General features: G+C 37.9%; 1 protein-coding gene across 1 annotated transcript; it reads right to left on the bottom strand.

Moving 5' to 3' along the window:
- Positions 1-1,108: 1,108 nt before the first annotated feature.
- On the bottom strand, positions 1,109-6,028 carry HOXD13 (homeobox D13). The gene is made up of 2 exons (XM_069985163.1): positions 5,380-6,028; positions 1,109-2,211 (listed from the first exon to the last, which is right to left on the bottom strand). The coding sequence occupies exons 1-2, from the start codon at positions 6,026-6,028 to the stop codon at positions 1,961-1,963; spliced, it is 900 nt and encodes a 299-aa protein (XP_069841264.1). The 3' UTR covers positions 1,109-1,960.
- Positions 6,029-19,355: the final 13,327 nt, after the last annotated feature.

Raw genomic sequence — 19,355 nt, 5'->3', positions numbered from 1 at the left:
GAGTGAACATGGCCTATAAGTGAAAGAATGAAGCAAAAACCTGCATAAATCAGCAAACAATGACCTTCCCCTCTTCGATGGACCCCAAGGCACTCGTTGTTGTCTGATATGGTAAATGCAGGTATAAGACTATAAGATTCTTATGACTTATTATGAAGGGTTCCTGTATATTTTTGCTAAGTATTGGAAATTAATATTCTACAACAAAGCTCTGATGCCCATAAAACCAAGAAAGAACAAGCACTGGGATCTTTCCATTCTTCAATTATCAAAGCACAGAGGGAAATATAAAGCTGGCCCTCCAAGCAGAGAGCAGTATTTTCTCTTTCATTATCTGGTGAAGTTTATTGCACACGTTTAGCCTGGGGATAAATACCTCCTAGTAGCTTGTCTCTTGCCCCAGTCACAGACCTTTTTTTTTTTTTTTTTTTTTTAAGCTAATCCCTTCCATTGTCAAGTCCTCCATCCACACACAGACAGCCTGTTAACTACACACAGAGCTTGCAAGACTGCAATGTACAACTTCAAGGTATAAGACCATGTTCACACCTGCAATTTGATGCTGGAACTGTAAGTGATGCGTTATTTTTTTTTTGTGTGCCTTCTTAAAAATAGTTGGATTTTTTTTTCTTTATGTTTGATTGATATTGTTGTTGTTTTTTGCTGTAAAAGCCTTTGACCCTGATCGGACAATTTTTTTCTTGTGTATTAAAGCCAAACATGGCACTACAAACTGTCTTGCCAGCACTATTGTGGGTATTTATAACAATATTGGTGTGGCTTTATGCAATATTAAGCATGATATGTATTTATATATGTATGTATATATAAAAGGATATGTGTATGTATATATATATATATATATATATATATATATATATAAATTATTATTATTATTATTGTTATTATTATTACCATCATCTTATTGAAAATGATTTCGCCATACAACATACTAAAAAGCATTGTACAATTTTATTAAACAAACTGAAATACGTTTTTTTTATTATTATTTAGCACAAAGGTCACAACAGTAAATGTTCCATGTAAATTCATTTGTATACTGATACTAAAATACAAGTGCCACAAAGGGAGAATGTCAGCAGCTGCATTATCCACATCATGTGCAATGAGTATAATCGTGAAATCATCCAATGTGTGAAATGCAGACGACAAGAAGAATTGCATAGTTCATAGAAGTCAAGGGAGGAGTCAACAATAAATATCATTCTTGGTACAGAGTTTTTTGTTTTGTTTTTTAATAGAAAAATAAGATTTTTCTTCTTCTTCATTTTATAATGTCATCAGGTATCGATGCATCACCAGGAGGGGGGGGGGGGAGAAGTGCAGGAAAATGCCCACGTGACCTATGGCACCAATTCCTATGAAGGCTTTTAAATACTTTTTGAACCTTTGTAAAAATCTAAATATATTCCATTTAAATAGACCTATTGAGGAGGATAAAACGATATAAACTGCACAAAGTCTTTGGTGGCCTGGAAAACCCTAGATGATTATTGGAAAGGCACTAGAATATACAGGGGACATAAAACATGCATTGATGGCTGTATAGGGATGATGATAGCTTGGATAGTATATTGCTTTTTTGTTGAGACAGTTTCCTGAGACAGAACAATACAGCTTGATGGCCAACACATAACATTGGTGATCAATACAATAATTTACAAAAAAATAAAGACATCAGATTGTCCATGCAAGCAGGAGATAGAAGCTCTGAGGTCCTGAAGGATGGATGGAGACTCTGGCAGACATAGGGACAGTACAGGATAGGACCCTGGAAGACATAGGGACAGTACAGGATAGGACCCTGGCAGACATAGGGACAGTACAGGATAGGACCCTGGCAGACATAGGGACAGTACAGGATAGGACCCTGGCAGACATAGGGACAGTACAGGATAGGACCCTGGCAGACATAGGGACAGTCCATAAGTGCTGGGGATCAGGAGATGTTGTCCTTTAGTTTGGATACTATTTTTTTGTCCTTTACTCTCCTGTTCTGGAACCATATGGTGACCTGTCTCTCCGAGAGGTTGGTGGCTGCTGATATCCTCCGCCTCTTGTCCTTGTTAATGAACTTGTTAATGGCATATTCGTTCTCTAGTTCCTTCAGCTGCAGCTTGGTGTAAGGCACCCTCTTCTTCCTCCCCCGTCTGTACACACACATGTCTGGTTGGTTCAGGGCGACATCTCCTACAAGGAAGGAAACAAGACACACATTAGTGTGGATTAAAGAAATCTCCTAGAACTCCAAGAAGGCAGAGGGCAAGCAACAGTACACAAGACACCTACAAGAAAAAGAATTCAGATCTGTGTCATGTCCTGATGACTGTCCTGTGTGTGTTTCTTTACAGGAATCACGATATAGTCATGATATACTGGCAACCGTGCAAACTCATACAGAAGTGAAAGTAGAATACATTAGGTGTATACCAGTGCTTATAAATACAGTAATAGTATACACTTATTGCCCAGGGGTGATACTATACTGTATTAGGTGTATACCAGTGCTTATAAATACATTATAGTATATAGTTATTGCACAGGAGTGATAAGAGAATACATTAGGTGTATATCAGTGCTTATAAATACATTAATAGTATATAGTTATTGTACAGGAGTGATAATAGAATACATTAGGTGTATACCAGTGCTTAAAAATACATGAGTTGTATGCACAGGGGTAATACACTGTATTAGGTGTATACCAGTACTAAAACAATACTAATATACATTTATTGCACTGGGGTGATAAGCGAATCCATATACCAGTGCTAAAACAATACATCACTAGTATACACTAGGAGTGATAATAGAACACTTAAGGTGTATACCAGTGCCTATAAATACATTAGTAGATACACTTATTTCACAGGGGTGATAATAATACATTAAGTGTAGGTGCCTACACAATACATTACTAGTAAAAAAATAAATAAATACATTGGGAGTATACACTTATTGCACATGAGTGATAATAGAAAATATTAGGCACACACCAGTGCTAAAACAGTACATTAGTGGTATAGACTTATTGCACAGGAGTGATAATGGAACATATTAGGTATACACCAGTGTTTATAAAATACATTTGGAGTATACGCTTATTGCACAGCGGTGATAATATAACACATAAGGTGTATACCAGGGCTAATAAATTTAATTAAGAGTATACACTCATAGTACTTGGTGATAATAATATACTAGGTGTATACTAAGGAATATAAAATACATTAGAGTATACACTCATAGTTCTGGGTGATAATAATATATTAGGTGTATACTAGGGAATATAACATACATTAGAGTATATACTCATAGTACTTGGTGATAATAATATATTAGGTGTATACTAGGGAATATAACATACATTAGAGTATATACTCATAGTACTTGGTGATAATAATATATTAGGTGTATACTAGGGAATATAACATACATTAGAGTATATACTCATAGTACTTGGTGATAATAATATATTAGGTGTATACTAGGGAATATAACATACATTAGAGTATATACTCATAGTACTTGGTGATAATAATATATTAGGTGTATACTAGGGAATATAACATACATTAGAGTATATACTCATAGTAGTTGGTGAAATTAATATATTAGGTGTATACTAGTGAATATAAAATACATTAGCGGTATACACTCATAGTACAGGTGCTAACATGATACATTGAGTGTACACAAATGTTAAACTTTTATTGTACACTTATTGCACAGGGGTGATAATATCACAAAATACATAAGGTGTACACTAGTGCTTATAAAATAAATTAATAGTATACACTTACTGCACAAGGGCTATACTATAAAACATGAGGTGTATACCGGTGCTTATAAAACACATAAGGAGTACACACGCTTTGTACATGCGTGCTAATATAATACATTAGGTGTATATATAAGTGTTGAGTTTTTAGTACACACTTATTACACAGGAGTAATAATATAATACATTAGGTGTATACCGGTGCTTATAAAACACATAAAGAGTATACACGCTTTGTACATGGGTGCTAATAGAATGCATTAGGTGTATATACAGAATAAATGCTAATTTTAGTACACACTTATTACACAGGGTAATAATATAATACAGTAAATGTTAATAAAATACAGAATGGACATACCCTCATTGTGTTGGGATGCTACAAAATCTATTAGGTGTATACCAATGCTAAATATATTATTAGGCGTAAACACTTATCGCCCAGGTGTGATAATGAACACATTAATATTAGGTGTATATCACTGGCAATAAAAATTCATTAGGTGTATCCCAGTGCTAATAAATACATTAGGAGTTCACACTCATTGTACAGAGGTAATGATAGACTACATAAACTGGGTATGAGCAATAAATAAAATATACATAATAATGTATACACCCTTTGTACATGGGTAATAATAGAGTACTTATAAAGTGTATACCACAGATTAGAATAGAGACTACTGGTATGTCAATGATGGCAACATACAAGAAAGACTATGAAACCTTTTATACCAGTGATACAATTAGGAGTATGTAGAATTTGTACAGGAGTTGCACCTAGTACACTGGGGAGTAAGTACTCATGGTTTGGTAGTGATTCAGAATATACATGAATAAAAGAGCTCTATATGGAGTGTTCACCATTGTAAAGGAGTCATAGTACATACAGGCACAGATTGAGAGTTATGCCCATATACCACTACATGGATACAAATAGGTTATACAGGTTATAATAGAATACACTATAAGTCATGAAGCAGGTACAGAGGTGATGACAGCACACATGAACAGAAATAAAAAATAACAGAGATAGAAACAGAGATAAAACAAAATTAACCTAATAGGTGTAAACTAAACTTAACACAAGTAATAAAGGAGAATACTAAGGAATAGACAGTCATGTAATAGAATACAAGGAGTATACGCTAAATATACACATATGAGCATATATTAACCTACACTGGTGCTAATAGAACAAGGAGTATACACCAAGTGACCAACAAGGAGGAAAAGGGTTCAGCAAGGGAAATATATATATATATATATATATATATATATATATATATATATATATATATATATATATATATTTGAACAGATGGAGGATGTAAAGTGCATCATAGACTAAACCATGTATCTATATACTACAATAGGCGCAGAGAGGGTTAGTACTTAAGAGGTAATTGGGTCTTTACAGTGCTTGTGTCCACTATTCTATGCGGATCAGGTGGGTACTACCTGCATGAAGTGTATATACTGTATAGTCCTTGCTGTGAAAGTAGGCTTGTTTACACAAGTCTAAGGCACAGTTCACACAGCACACCAGCAAAACGCATTAACCAACCAACTAATACCTGGAAAAGACGACTTCCAGAAGTGAGGGGCTTGATTCTGGTCCTTTGCACAATAAACTTGACTGTTCCAGCCATTAGCCAAAGTCCATGACTGGTAGCCCTCCATGGAGATGTAGGTCTCATGTCTGGGCTCCCCAGAGCTGAAGGAGGACACCATATCTAAGTATCCAGGCACATGCTGGTAGGGGTTGGTGTAGCCCTGAAAGTAAGAGACCTCCTTGGGCCTGGCAGGGACCTCACTGCTGGGGACACTGGTGCTGGCCAGACTAGACACGTCCATGTACTTCTCCACCGGGAACCCTCCTAGAGAGGCATGGCTGGAGGACTTCAGAGGGTTCTGCTGGAGACCTACACCATGAGACATGCGACAACTGTAATATCCGTTTCCAAAGTGGTAACCATATCCAAGAGAGGGGGCTGAGGGCCCAGTAGAGGCTGGACAGGTCGCTCCTTCCTTGGTGGCCTCTGATCGGGCAGAAGAGGACCTCTCAGGGCCAGGGTAGGCTAGTCCTGAGACTGTTCTGCTGGAGGGAGTGCCAAACACAGCAGGAGAAGAGAGGAAATTCCGGCACTGGGTACTGGAGGAGCCCTCTCCCCCTCTAAGTCCTTCCATCTCCCACTGGTTGCGTTTGCTGAGAGCTTTGCACATCACTCTTGCATCAATCCAGAGCGGGGCATAGTGGAAATTGTTATCCCTCCAAGCAGGTTAGATCATTGTGGTAAGGTTTATAAAAACTAACTTGAGATTGGGAGGGGTGGGGGTGGGGGGGAGTCATTTTACAGATCTGTTTGCAGTAGCTGTGAGGAGCAGCATTGGTTGCTCTCCACCACGTGGTCACAGAATGGAATTAAACTCTCAGAGCAATCAACCCACTTGTCTGCTTTCTACAGGTTCTGGGGTTTCCATCTTTATGTTCTTTTCTTCCTTTCTTTTCTTTTTTTTTTTTTGCCCCCAATTTTATTATAACCCCATAGTCCAAGCATCCCCCCCTCCTCTTATTAGCTGAGACTTTCTATAGTGCACCTTGCACATGTTGTACTACTACGAAAGGGTTAAGTCCTTGGTCACAGAATAAAAGGTAATTAAACCTTAGAATAATAAATAAATAAATCATACACAACAAAGCAAATGATGATGTTAGGTACTTAACCCCCTGCAGGGCACAAACTTTACAGAATAAAAGGAAAAGAGCAAGTACCAATTTGTGTCATCTAGTGCTACTCTAACAGCATAGAGAACGAATAATGGCGCATCCCTGTGTAATTGGTGTGCCAGGCCTCCACAGGTAACCGAGGGGTGACTTATGTAAGGTCACGTGGCCTAGGACAAGGTAAGAAACACTAGACGGTGAGATTGCTACCCTTTGTAACTATTAAGTATTTATAACATATTATCCAAAATCTATCTATCTATCTATCTATCTATCTATCTATCTATCTATCTATCTATCTCCTATCTATCTATCTCCTATCTATCTCCTTTCTATCTATCTATCATCTATCTATCATCTATCTATCTATCTATCTATCTTCCTATCTATCTATTATCTATCTATCTATCTATCTATCTATCTATCTATCTATCTATATATCTATCTATCTATCATCTATCTATCTTCTATCTATCTATCTATCTATCTATCTATCTATCTATCTATCTATCTCCTATCTATCTATCTATCTATCTATCTTCTATCTATCTATCTATCTATCTATCTATCTATCTATCTATCTATCTATCTATTATCTATCTATCTATCTATCTATCTATCTATCTATCTCCTATCTATCTCCTATCTATCTATCTTCTATCTATCTATCTATCTATCTATCTATCTATCTATCTATCTATCTATCTATCTATCTATCCATCCATCTATCATCTCCTATCCCTCTCTCTATCCAACCACACACCCAGAATGAGCACATGTTCCCCTGTGTTACCATCGCCTTCCTCCATACGAGAAGTTTAATGAAACTTTCAGATTTATTAAGTGACAAGTTCTATGCAATCAGAGCTGCTCCGTTAGGTTTGTCTGGAAATACATGATACATATTCCTCCACGTCGCCCAGCACTAGAGATTGTCCCTCAGACGTAGCAATATCCTGTTCATGGAAGTTTTTTTTTTATTTTAATTTTTTTAATTGTATATTTCTTTTTTTAAATATTTAATTGCATAAATAATACGCAGTCATTGCCGAATGGCAGAAGTGAAAAAAACAAACAGAGAAAAGCAACGATTTCACACACACACACACACACACACACACACACACACACACACACACACACACACACACACACACACACACACTATATTTCCTTGCATAAAATCAGACGTTTTTCTACGTTAAATAAATATAAATCGGGTGTAAATTAGTTATATAATTGTGTCTATATTACTGGGTCTATATTGGAAAATATCTGGATCTGTATACACTTGGGGAGCAAAAAAGTGTGTGTGAAATATGAAGTGAGAAAACACACAGTTATAATACAGTATAGTAGTGCAAAAAAAAAGTAAAATCAATTCAGTTTCATATAGCTTCCCATATATGTTCTTAACATGGAACAACTGTATCATTCCTACCACCTAGAAAAGAATCTATCTATCTATCTATCTATCTATCTATCTATCTATCTATCTATCTATCTATCTATTTCTACCTATCTGTGTGTGTGTAAAAAATTATATTTATTAATGGACAGTAGCCAATAGTTTATGTAAGTATGTAAAGAAAAGAAGGTTAGGAACGTGTTGGTGTTATACACTTATAATCTATCTATCTATCTATCTATCTATCTATCTATCTATCTATCTATCTCCTATGTATCTATCTATCTCCTATCTATCTTCTATCTATCTATCTATCTATCTATCTATCTATCTATATATATTCTATCTATCTATCTGTCTATCTATCTATGTAATCTATTATCTATCTATCTATCTATCTATCTATATATATTCTATCTATCTATCTATCTATCTATCTATCTTCTATCTATCTATGTAATCTATTATCTATCTATCTATCTATCTATCTATCTATCTCCTATCTATCAATCTCCTATCTATCTATCTATCTATCTATCTATCTATCTATCTATCTCTTATCTATCTATCTATCTATCTATCTATCTATCTATCTATCTATCTAATCTATCTATATTCTATCTATCTATCTATCTATCTATCTATCTATCTATCTATGTAATCTATTATCTATCTATCTCCTATCTATCTATCTATCTATCTATTATCTATCTATCTATCTATCTATCTATCTATTATCTATCTATCTATCTATCTATCTATCTATCTATCTATCTATCTATCTATCTATCTATTATCTATCTATCTATCTATCTATCTAAAGGCAGTCACAAATGTGAAATGTTGTTGTATATTGTATTTTTCTTCATTTTTGTATTTATTTTGGTTTGTAGGACTAGCTATTATATGAATGTCATTTTTGTTTGTAGTTTATTTTTGCTATGTGCCATATTATTGTCGCTAATGTATCGTTATCCAGCAGTACCTCTGTTTTCTCAATAAAATTTTGTATAATTTTTTTTACATGCATAAAATAAATCGTTGTAGGTTTGAGGATTCCCCCTCAAATTTTGTAATATTAAAAATCTCTGGCTCTGTCACCCGCCCCCCCCCTTTATGGACGAAAACTTTACATTTTCTCGGCAGCATATTACTAAATTGGAGATGCAATACTTTCCAGGAATGCTTTATATTTATATTAAGGAGAAAATCCAGCACTTGTTGACTGCTACAGCTGAGGAGACAGGATGGTGTGAGTATTCCGAGGACAGGTATGAAAATTGCTACTTCTTCTCTCAGTGAATCACGGTGCTGCAACTCCAACTTTGGCCGCTAGATGTCTCTCTGTGTTTTCAAGTGGAATTTGAAGAACCCAGGATGTCACAAATACATGATGAATTCATACAGCCATAATCGGCTCTCCCAGAGAACTGTAAAATTCTTTCTTTTGTATTAGCAAATTATCAACATAAACAATAATAAGAATTATTATTATTATTATTTTAAAGTATATTCTTCTGCCTTCTTTACTGCAGTCACAATAGGGTAAACATTCAGAAAGTCATGTATTCAATAGTGGCACAGGATAAATATACAGTTAACTACATATAAAATATTCCTAAACCAAAAAATGGATTAATATTTTGCAATATGAGGGAAAAAAAGGAATTGCAACTATGAGAAACACTTTATATAAACTGGATCATTCATTGGCAATCCATGACTATTCAATCTATTATTATGCACTGTCTCTCAGATTACCAAATACAAGTCTCCCCTCCAAAGTGGATAAAAATAAGTACAAAACCTGTATAAAATATTTTGTCGTAGCGTCACATGAAATCAGTGTTTTGTTTAAGAGTTTCACTCTTTCAAAACTTGTTTTTAAGGGTATGTACAGCAGAAAGCCACATGGAAATTACAGAGTGAAACGCATTTGGCAACCACGTGAACTTCTATAAAAGAAGCTGCGGCTTCACTTTGCATTTTTACGCTGTTTTAATTACCATACTGACTGTATGCGATGCAATTTTTTGCTGCTATTCTTTTAATTTTTCAATTTTATTTTATTTTTTAACTTTTTTTCATTGCAGAATACAAAAGAAAATTTGCAACAAAGTGAAGAAAAAAAAAAAAAAAAAAGAACATGCTGTTTCTGCTGAAGTTTGTTTAATTTTTTTGGTAATCTTGTCAACAGGATCAAACCGCACATAAAAAAGTATAGTAGACACAGAGGAAAGGAAATGTATTTTTAAAAATGCAGTTGCAGTAAAAAAATTGAGTGTCCACAATATTTTTATTGTTTGTGTTTTCAAAGGCTTAGAGCTATAATTGGAAATAAAATGTGCTATCATGGCTTTTAATTACTAAAAATTGTTAAAAGCGTTCAATTAATATTTCCTTCAATACCAATATCACATATGCAGCCATTTCCATAGGTAAGTTTGTCATTTTAATCATTAATGTGTATATATATATATATATATATATATATATATATATATATATATATATATATAGTCATCTATATGTATGTATGTATTTTATGTATGAAAAAACTTTTATCAGTGCTAAAAGTTTTATCATTGATTTTTTTTCCAGTTTTTACACTGGGTAATTATTGTGATGATGACTTGGAAGCATACGAATTGTAGTTATTATTAGGACTTGTAAGTAATCATTGAGGGTAGGAATAAACTGAACAACATCTGCTTCAATTGCAAGAAGATTCATCAAAATATTTAATAAACATTAGTAAAAAAAAACTTTCTTATATATTTTTTTTAATTCATAAAATCCAGATTGAATCTGGTTTACGGTTCTCCAATCTTTAACGTATTCGCTTTCTTAGGATGTGTTCACATTTATGTCCTTGTCTCCGATGTCCTACTATTGTATAGAAGCAGAAGAAAGAAAGATCCCTTAGATGCCTGACACCAAAAGACTCCCTATGGAAACCACTGACTTTAATGGGATCCAATATTTTACCAGACACTACAACAAATGTTGTGTCCTATATATTCACTATATTCTATCCCACAACACCTTTAATGCAGAGTATACTTGGAAGAAAAGTGCTACACACTGCTGAATAAGGTGGCCAAAGTGCAATAGAAACTGAAGCCAATGTATTTAGATCAGTCAGGATCCATATTTTTTATAACAGGATCCATAAACCACTTTCCGCATACTTTTACTTTGATCGCTGTAAAATATAACTGGATAAAATAATAATAATAATAATAATAATAATAATAATAATAATAATAATAATAATAATTTGAAATTTAAAAACATCTATAAACTGAGATAATATTATGCATCAATTTAGATCAGTTGTAAAAAAAAAAAGGTTTTCCTAGTGTCAACAAAGTGGACATGCCCCCCCCCCCTTTTTTTTTTAAACATGGAAAAAGCATCTAAATGGGTCCCTGTTCTGAAGATTTACTACGTGCCATAAACCAGGCTTTACTTTCCTAGTTTGTCATAGAGCAAATATTTAGTAATACTCCCAGGAAGTCACCTGAGAGGCTAAATGGCCCGCTTATGAGCAGTCATACTCAGGTACAAGTGTCAGACAGGCCTTTCAACCTCAATGTTTTAATGGCTTAGCTATAAACTACTATTGGTGTTGTCAAGAACGCACTATGACTAAGGCTTTCCCCTCCCTCAGAGATCTCTCTTTCTAAAAGTTCCAATAAATATTATGTTATATGTCGTTCATACATAACCCCATATTAAATAAAAAACAACAACATAAAAATTGAAGGTTAAAAAGACTGTAATTCCCAACAACATTTAATGTCTGTTAGAAAAACAGGAATCCTATGATTCAGTAACTGAAACGCAGAAGGCTACATTTTCCGTAATGTTTGCTGTTTTATATATGTTATCATATGGAAACAAACATAAGGAAATTATCCTTCGACAGATCCCTCTCACTTCTACAGCATCCAAAAATCATAGTCAACTTTTTCTTGGGTCCTGAAAATAAAGCCAGTGGCAACCCAACAATATGCTAATATCTCTATACGAGTTCCCAAACTAATCCTTTAGACAGGGGGGGCTCAAACTTTGGCTCTCCAGGAATGATGGGAATTGTAGTTTGGCAACAGCTAGAGGGCTGCAGTTTGACACCTGTGGTTTAGCTATATGATTATGGTCCTTAAAAAATACATGTTTCATACTATTAAATATAAGCAAAAAACTAGACAAGACTGGCAAAAGTTGTGTCAATTCCATTGGCACACCTTGTGCAACTTGTGGTTTGGCATATCTTTCTAGAGATGTTAGATAGTTTTGTTTATGCCACCTTTTATTTGGCTTATTTCACTTGGCAGCATTGTCAAGGTCCATACGTTCATTTCAAGTGCAAATTTTCTGTGGTCTAGACCAGTGATTTTCAACCAGTGTGCCGTGGCACACTAGTGTGCCGCGACACATGGTCGGGTGTGCCGCGGGGAAAGTTCTCCAAACTATGGTGCCCCTGTGAAACAGGAGAAAACAATGGGGGAGAGAAACCTGGGGATGGGGGAGAAACAGCGGAGAGAAGCACGGGGGAGAGAAGCACAGGAGAGAAGCAGGGGGGAGAAGTATAGTGGAGAGAAGCACAGGAGAGAAGTAGGGGGGAGAAGTATGGTGGAGAGAAGCACAGGGGGAGAAGAAAGAGAGTGAGTATAAATACATTTAGAATCTATATTATTAACTATATGTATAATATGTACTGTTTTAGTGCCATTTTGGTTGGTGGTGTGCCACGGGATTTTTTAAGTATAAAAAGTGTGCCGCGGCTCAAAAAAGGTTGAAAATCACTGGTCTAGACCAACACCTCCATACACCTTAGAATAAAGTCAACCAAACCCATCAACGTCAGCAGGTCTGGTCAACTGTCTAGAGAGTACAGTGTCCTGCCGACTCACAGATGGTGCCAGTGGAGAGAAGGGTTTGATGTATTGGATTTTCAACAACTTTATCGTTTGTCAACAGGGTTGTCAGGCTGCGGCCATGTTCACTCAACGTTTTTTCAGCTCTGTTTAAAATGACGTCCGTTAGTTTGAGTCTAAAATAACGGACCTCATTTAGCAGCAATGACGGCTGTTGGTACATTATTTTAGTTTGGGGTAACTAACTGGCCTGTGGGTGCGGCTTAATTGAAAAGTCCATTGAATTTATTAGTAATTTAATTAGTGTGAACAACTAATATAAAACGTCCGCTGTTTGCAAAAGACGTCCGAAAATAATGATCATGTTCATTATTTTGACACCCGCGGTAAAAACGTCCGTTATTCAATACATTGTGTGCATTGGACGTCTGTCTTCCCATTGATTTTAATGCATTGCTATTGAAGTCAGTTAAATTGCGGCAAAAACTGAAGTTTTTTTAATATGAAAATCGGACGTCTTTTCTCTATTTTTGACATTGTGTGAACATAGCCTAAAGAAGCTTTTTTTTTTTTTTTTTTTTCAGAGTATTAAAAGCATAGTAGAAGCTTAGTCCATGTAAAACATTCAAATAGGTTTGGCAGTTTAATCATTCAATTTGGTGAGCAAGAGCCTTGAGGTTGTAAGCACGTTAGGATACTTCTTCCATACCATTGTTAATAGAAGAAATTTTTAAAGATACTGGACCCACTTTCTGGTTTTCCCTTGGACCCACCAGGATCATCAGCATCCAACCTAAAAGAAAGGCAAGTGGAACAATTCTGCAGCATTGAACATATCCAGTTACTGTATTCTTCTTAAGGGTACAAACCCACTTGCCGGATCTGCAGCGAGTCTCCTTGCTGCGTTTTTGCAGCGAGACTCGCTGCAGATCCCAGCCCTATACTTTCATTAGCAGAGAAACTCGCAGCAGGGATGTACATCCCTGCTGCGATTTTGTCTGCAGCCCGCCCCATTAACCCCCTAGCCGCCAGACATTATACATTACTGGGTCCCCGTTCCTGCTTGCTTCGGGGCTCCCGGTGTCTTCACGGCCCACCCAGCCAATCAGTGCGCTGCAAGCAGGAGCGGGGAGCTGGTAATGTATATCCTGCCCGCCCCCCCCTGCAGCCCCGATCGCCCCCGGCTGCATGATCGCCCCCCGCACCCCCTGGCCGCATGGGCTGCGGGGGGCGATCGTGCGGCCGGGGGCTGCAGGGGGCGATCGTGCGGCCGGGGGGTGCGGGGGGCGATCGTGCGGCTGGGGGCTGCAGGGGGGGCGGGCAGGATATACATTACCAGCTCCCCGGTCCTGCTTCCAGCGCACTGATTGGCTGGGTGGGCCGTGAAGACACCGGGAGCGGCTGCAGGGGGGGGCGGGCAGGATATACATTACCAGGTCCTCGCTCCTGCTTACTTCGGCGGCTCCCGGCACGTTCCGCCCGGCCAATCAGTACGCTGCCCCGCCGCAGCGCACTGATTGGCCGGGCGGGCCGTGAAGACACCGGGAGCCCAGAAGCAAGCAGGAACGGGGACCCGGTAATGTATAATGTCCGGCGGCTAGGGGGTTAATGGGGCGGGCTGCAGACAAAATCGCAGCAGGGATGTACATCCCTGCTGCGAGTTTCTCTGCTAATGAAAGTATAGGGCTGGGATCTGCAGCGAGTCTCGCTGCAAAAACGCAGCAAGGAGACTCGCTGCAGACCCGCCAAGTGGGTTTGTAGCCTAAGGGTATAAACCCACACATCGTACATGCAGCGTATTTACTGCTGCGATACGCAGCAAACTCGCAGCAAACTCGCAGCAGATTAGATCTAAATAACTGAACACAGCATCAAATCTGTACCAACAAATCTGCTGCGTATTTGTTGCATATCTGCTGCGTATACGGTGTGTGGGTTTATACCCTAAGGCTATGTTCACACAACGTTTTTCCAGCTCTGTTTAAAATGACGTCAATCATTTTGAGTCCAAAACAATGGATGTCATTTAGCTGTCTAGCCTTCCCTTAGTGCAATGACAGCTGTACATTATTTTAGTTTGGAATTACTAATTGCCCTTTGGATGTGTCTTAATTGAAAAATCCATTGAATTTAATAGTAAAACGGAGAAAGAACGGTGACAAAAGAAAAACTGTGTGTGAACAGCTAATAAAAAATGTCCGCTGTTTGCGAAAGACGTCCGAAAATAATTGTCATGATCATTATTTTAACGTCAGCTGCGATAACGTCTGTTATTCAATTCATTGTGTGCATTGGACGTCCGTCTTTCCATTGACTTCAATGCAATGCATTGCAGTCAGTTAAACTGCGGCAATAACGGATGTTTTTTAAATAGCAAAATCGGACGCTATTTCTCTATTTTGGACATTGTGTGAACATAGCCTAAAAGTGGCATCGCCAGGCATATAAAGTCTACTGACATGTACGCCAGTAAAACTGTGTTACAAACTTTTTATATAGACCTAACAATATACAGCAGATTAGTATAAAGAATCTCCCCAGAACTTCTCAAATTGGAGTCATTTGTAAAAGGTTAGTATAAACTCTTTATATATCTGCCATGATGAAGCTTAACGTGTGCTGGACATGTCTGAGTCTAGCACTACAATGGTGAGCCAAAAGTGAAGACAGCTACTCCTGTATTTTACACATTCAATCTTTCATTGTATGTATGAAATGTCTCACACTGTATCTCTCCATATATTATCCTAATTAGAGACATTGTGGTTCTCTATAGGAGTTAGGGCCCTATTCCACCGTACGATTATCGTTAAATCGTTCGAATCTAAACGATAATCGTTCAGTTGAAATGCAGTTAATGATTAACGACCGAATGAGTAATCGTTGATCGCTCCATGGAAATGAGTGAACGTTTTCAGGTCTTTCGCAATAGCGGTCATTTGAGATCGTTAATCGTTAACGATTATGCGAGCGATAATCGTCCGGTGAAATAGGGCCCTTACAGCAATAGCTGAGCAAGCGTCTGAGTGGGGCATACCCCTTTAAAGCTTTGTATATGAAATGGATGGTGGTCAAGCCAATGGGACTCCTATATGTTCCTTAGAATAGAATGTCCAAGTTGGGAGGTTTTGCATTATATAATAAAATGCTGAGTGGGCATCTTATGAGCGTTCTAGTCAGTTCCTTGCTAACTGAAATTTTGGAAGTAATAGGTCCAGTGATAGTTGTATGACCATTTGCAACAACAATATGCAGCGGGGGACGAAGGAAGAATTTTATAGAACAAATGCACATCCACGTTAAATTGCATGGTTAATGTTGCTTCTGTCATTGAACCACTTCACCAATAGGAAGTAACAGGCTACTTTAAGAATAACCTAAACAAAGCAATAAACTGCAGCAGTGTGATCTGGTCCTCTGTTAGCTTCAGAAAGGGCTGTCTGCTGATAGGCCTCATATGTCCAATTATCGTGTCAGAACTTGGGACCTGACCATGTGCATTGCAGTTGTCCATGTGACCCAAAGGACCATTAAACATAAAATACAATCCATATAAACATTTAGTTTATAAACAGAGCAGCCAATATCATGAACTCAAACGTATGTAAATGTTTCTGGAGGTTATCAGACCTGGAGACATGTGAGATAAAGCAGGGCTCATGGGGGAAGACATTCTCGGAGAAAGCTATAAGCTCCCCCCTCTCCCGGGCTCGTTGAGCCTTCACAAGAAACAACAGAACATATTCAACTACATAGCTTATCATATGAGCAGATCATTTGCCTCTAATGATCAGAAATCAATGATATTCTTCTTTTCATTTGTTTATATCCTTCCGCTCATGAAAAACACATTCTCTATTAACAAGTTTCAACAATGTTTGTTAACTTCCCCAAAAAGTTTTTTTTTGTATAGGATATACAAGTCAAGTCAAGTATGCTCTATCTCTTAAAGGTGAACCAGGCACCCTCCGCTTTGTCAAGCAGGGGGCAGCTGGTTAAATGCTTGAGTGTCCCATTGATTTCAATGGGGTTCTTTACTTATGTTGAGTACTTGAGCATTGAAAAATGCTCGACTGGAGTAACAAACACTCAAGCATTTTAGTGCTCGGTCAACACTAGTGAAAACAATTAAAGTGTCACTGTCATGTGGAAAAACTTGACATGTCATAGACATACAGGTCTGAGTGTTCAGACTCCTACCGTTTGTGAGAAAGAACAGTCCTCTTCCAGGTCTGTGCCACGGGATAAGTTAGGCTAATATTACTATATGGAGCCCGACTCTTTGACTGACACAAAACCGGGAGCAGACCACGATGAAGCACGATCCTCTGCACACTTGTTCTCACGATTGGTACAGGTCTGAACACTCAGACTTGGGCTATGTTCACACAACATTGAAAAAAAAGAGAAAAGGCGGCCGCTTTTTCTATTTAAAAATATGTCCATTATTGCCACGATGTAATTGACTTCAATGCTATCCATTGAGGTCAATAGAATAATGAACATGCAATGCACACAGTGTAGGAAAGGACAGAGGTCGGCACGGACGTCAAAATAATTATCATGACAATTCTTTTAGAGCGTCTTTTGCAAACAGTGGATATCATTTTTTAGTTGTTCACACACAGTTTCTCATTTTTCACCTTTCATTGTCCAGTCGCAGTTTTCAATGGACTTTTAAATTACAGACACACCCAAAGTACAATTGGTCCACCTAAACTAGAACAGTGTACCAACAGCCATCATTGCACTGACAGGTGGCCAAACAGCTTTGGACTGATCAAAACGTTTGACATGTCAAAAGTTTTCCAAATGACAGGTACCCTTTAAGTGTATCTATCAAGGACTGAAATGACTGTTACATAATATCATGATATTACTAAGAGAATCCAGAGGAGGTCACAATGTCCCTTGGTTAGCAAGCCAATCTACTACATATGGATTGTAAAACAATCACTTTAATAACAGTGTTGTAGAGCGACATCGAGAAAAAGCCTTAAGAGAACCCAACAAACGGTGTGACAGGGACAGCACCATGGGCTATATTTACCACTAGGCACCCATGGTCCGGTGCCTAGAGCAGCACCTTGCAGGGAGTCAGCACCAGGGAGCAGGGGAAAAGAAACTAGTTTTTTTTTAATTTTAGTCTCCCACCTCCGTTCAGACTTGCCAGTAAATCTGGCGTCTTTTCGAGGGGGAGTTATGGTAGAATTGTTCAGGTCTGAAGCTATTACCTACCAATCTACCAATCCTGTGGTGAGAATTCCTTAAGACAATATGCAGACAGCTCTAATCATTCATTCAATGTGGAAACTTGTTTATGTTTTAAGCCATTAAAAACCAGGAAAGAAGCGATTCAGACAATGTTTCTACATGTAGAGAAATGCATGTGGCCAAAACCACTCTCCCCCCCCCCCCCCACGCTCCCCAAGATGGGGCGTCTTCAGGCTTAGTGCCTAGGGCAGCAGCAACTGTTAATACGGCCCTGGAGAGCACAGGCAAAATAGTAACCTTTAGGATCTGAATTTCCTGAATTATCCTTCCAAAGTCTTGGAGGGAGGACTGCTACTATGAACACCATGTCCTGTTGAAGAGTTTCATCTGGCCCTGTAAGATAGATGCTTAGCCATTAATCCCTGAAAGTTTTAGTTTTACTAAATCCAAACTAACAGAATGCTTCTTCCAGGATCAACCAATGGCAATCCTTGCAATGAGGAAACATATCCCCAACGAGACCTGTGTGAAACCTAACACATCCGGATTTAGTGTAAAGATTTATTCTCTGCGACCAATGGCAGCACCAGCCCAGAGTGCACATATTGTAGTAGTTAACTAGTACTAATAGGCCAGAATTCTGGAGCAATTTCTGGAACGAAATTTAGCATGTGTTTTGGACACGTTGGATGGCTTAGTTGGGCGAGGCTATAGACACAACGGCTGTATTTGGGCGAACAACGGCCGTTATTTTGCAAATACGGCCATTGTTATGAAATACAGCTGTGTTTTTTTAACGTAGTGTGAACATAGCCTAATATTGAATACGAAAAGTTTGGTGCATGGTAATATTTTAGAACAGAAAGTCTAAATAAGCATCAAATCTATCTAAATAAGCATATATCATGACTCATGGGGATAAATCTGGCACATTGTTACATTGCCCGGGATAAGTTCATCTAAGCATTAGAAAGTTTTAATTTATCTTCACTAAAATGTCTGTATGTTATTTTCTTCACTCTACACAGTTACTGTCTCATGTAAGTTTGTGTGTAGTACTCTGTAAGGGCTCTATTCCACAGCCTGATCTGGAGGAGCAAGCGAGTACCGACCTGTCAGGTCAGCGCTTGGTTGCTCCTCATTCCCACTATTTTCCACTTTTACACACGCTGACAGCTAGCTGGTAAGAGCGGGGGGTAGGGGGGCTGTGAGAAGCCGCGGTAGGGGATCTATAGATCATCTGGGTAGACCATAGGAGATTGCAGCACTCTGTTGCCGCCGTTCCAATCGGCATCAGGATTTTGGTTCCTGTTGAAAACC

This window comes from Dendropsophus ebraccatus, chromosome 9 (assembly GCF_027789765.1).
Source record: "Dendropsophus ebraccatus isolate aDenEbr1 chromosome 9, aDenEbr1.pat, whole genome shotgun sequence".
Lineage (NCBI taxonomy): Eukaryota > Metazoa > Chordata > Amphibia > Anura > Hylidae > Dendropsophus > Dendropsophus ebraccatus.
Note: the sequence above shows the minus strand (reverse complement) of the source record. Positions and strands in the feature narration are given on the sequence as shown.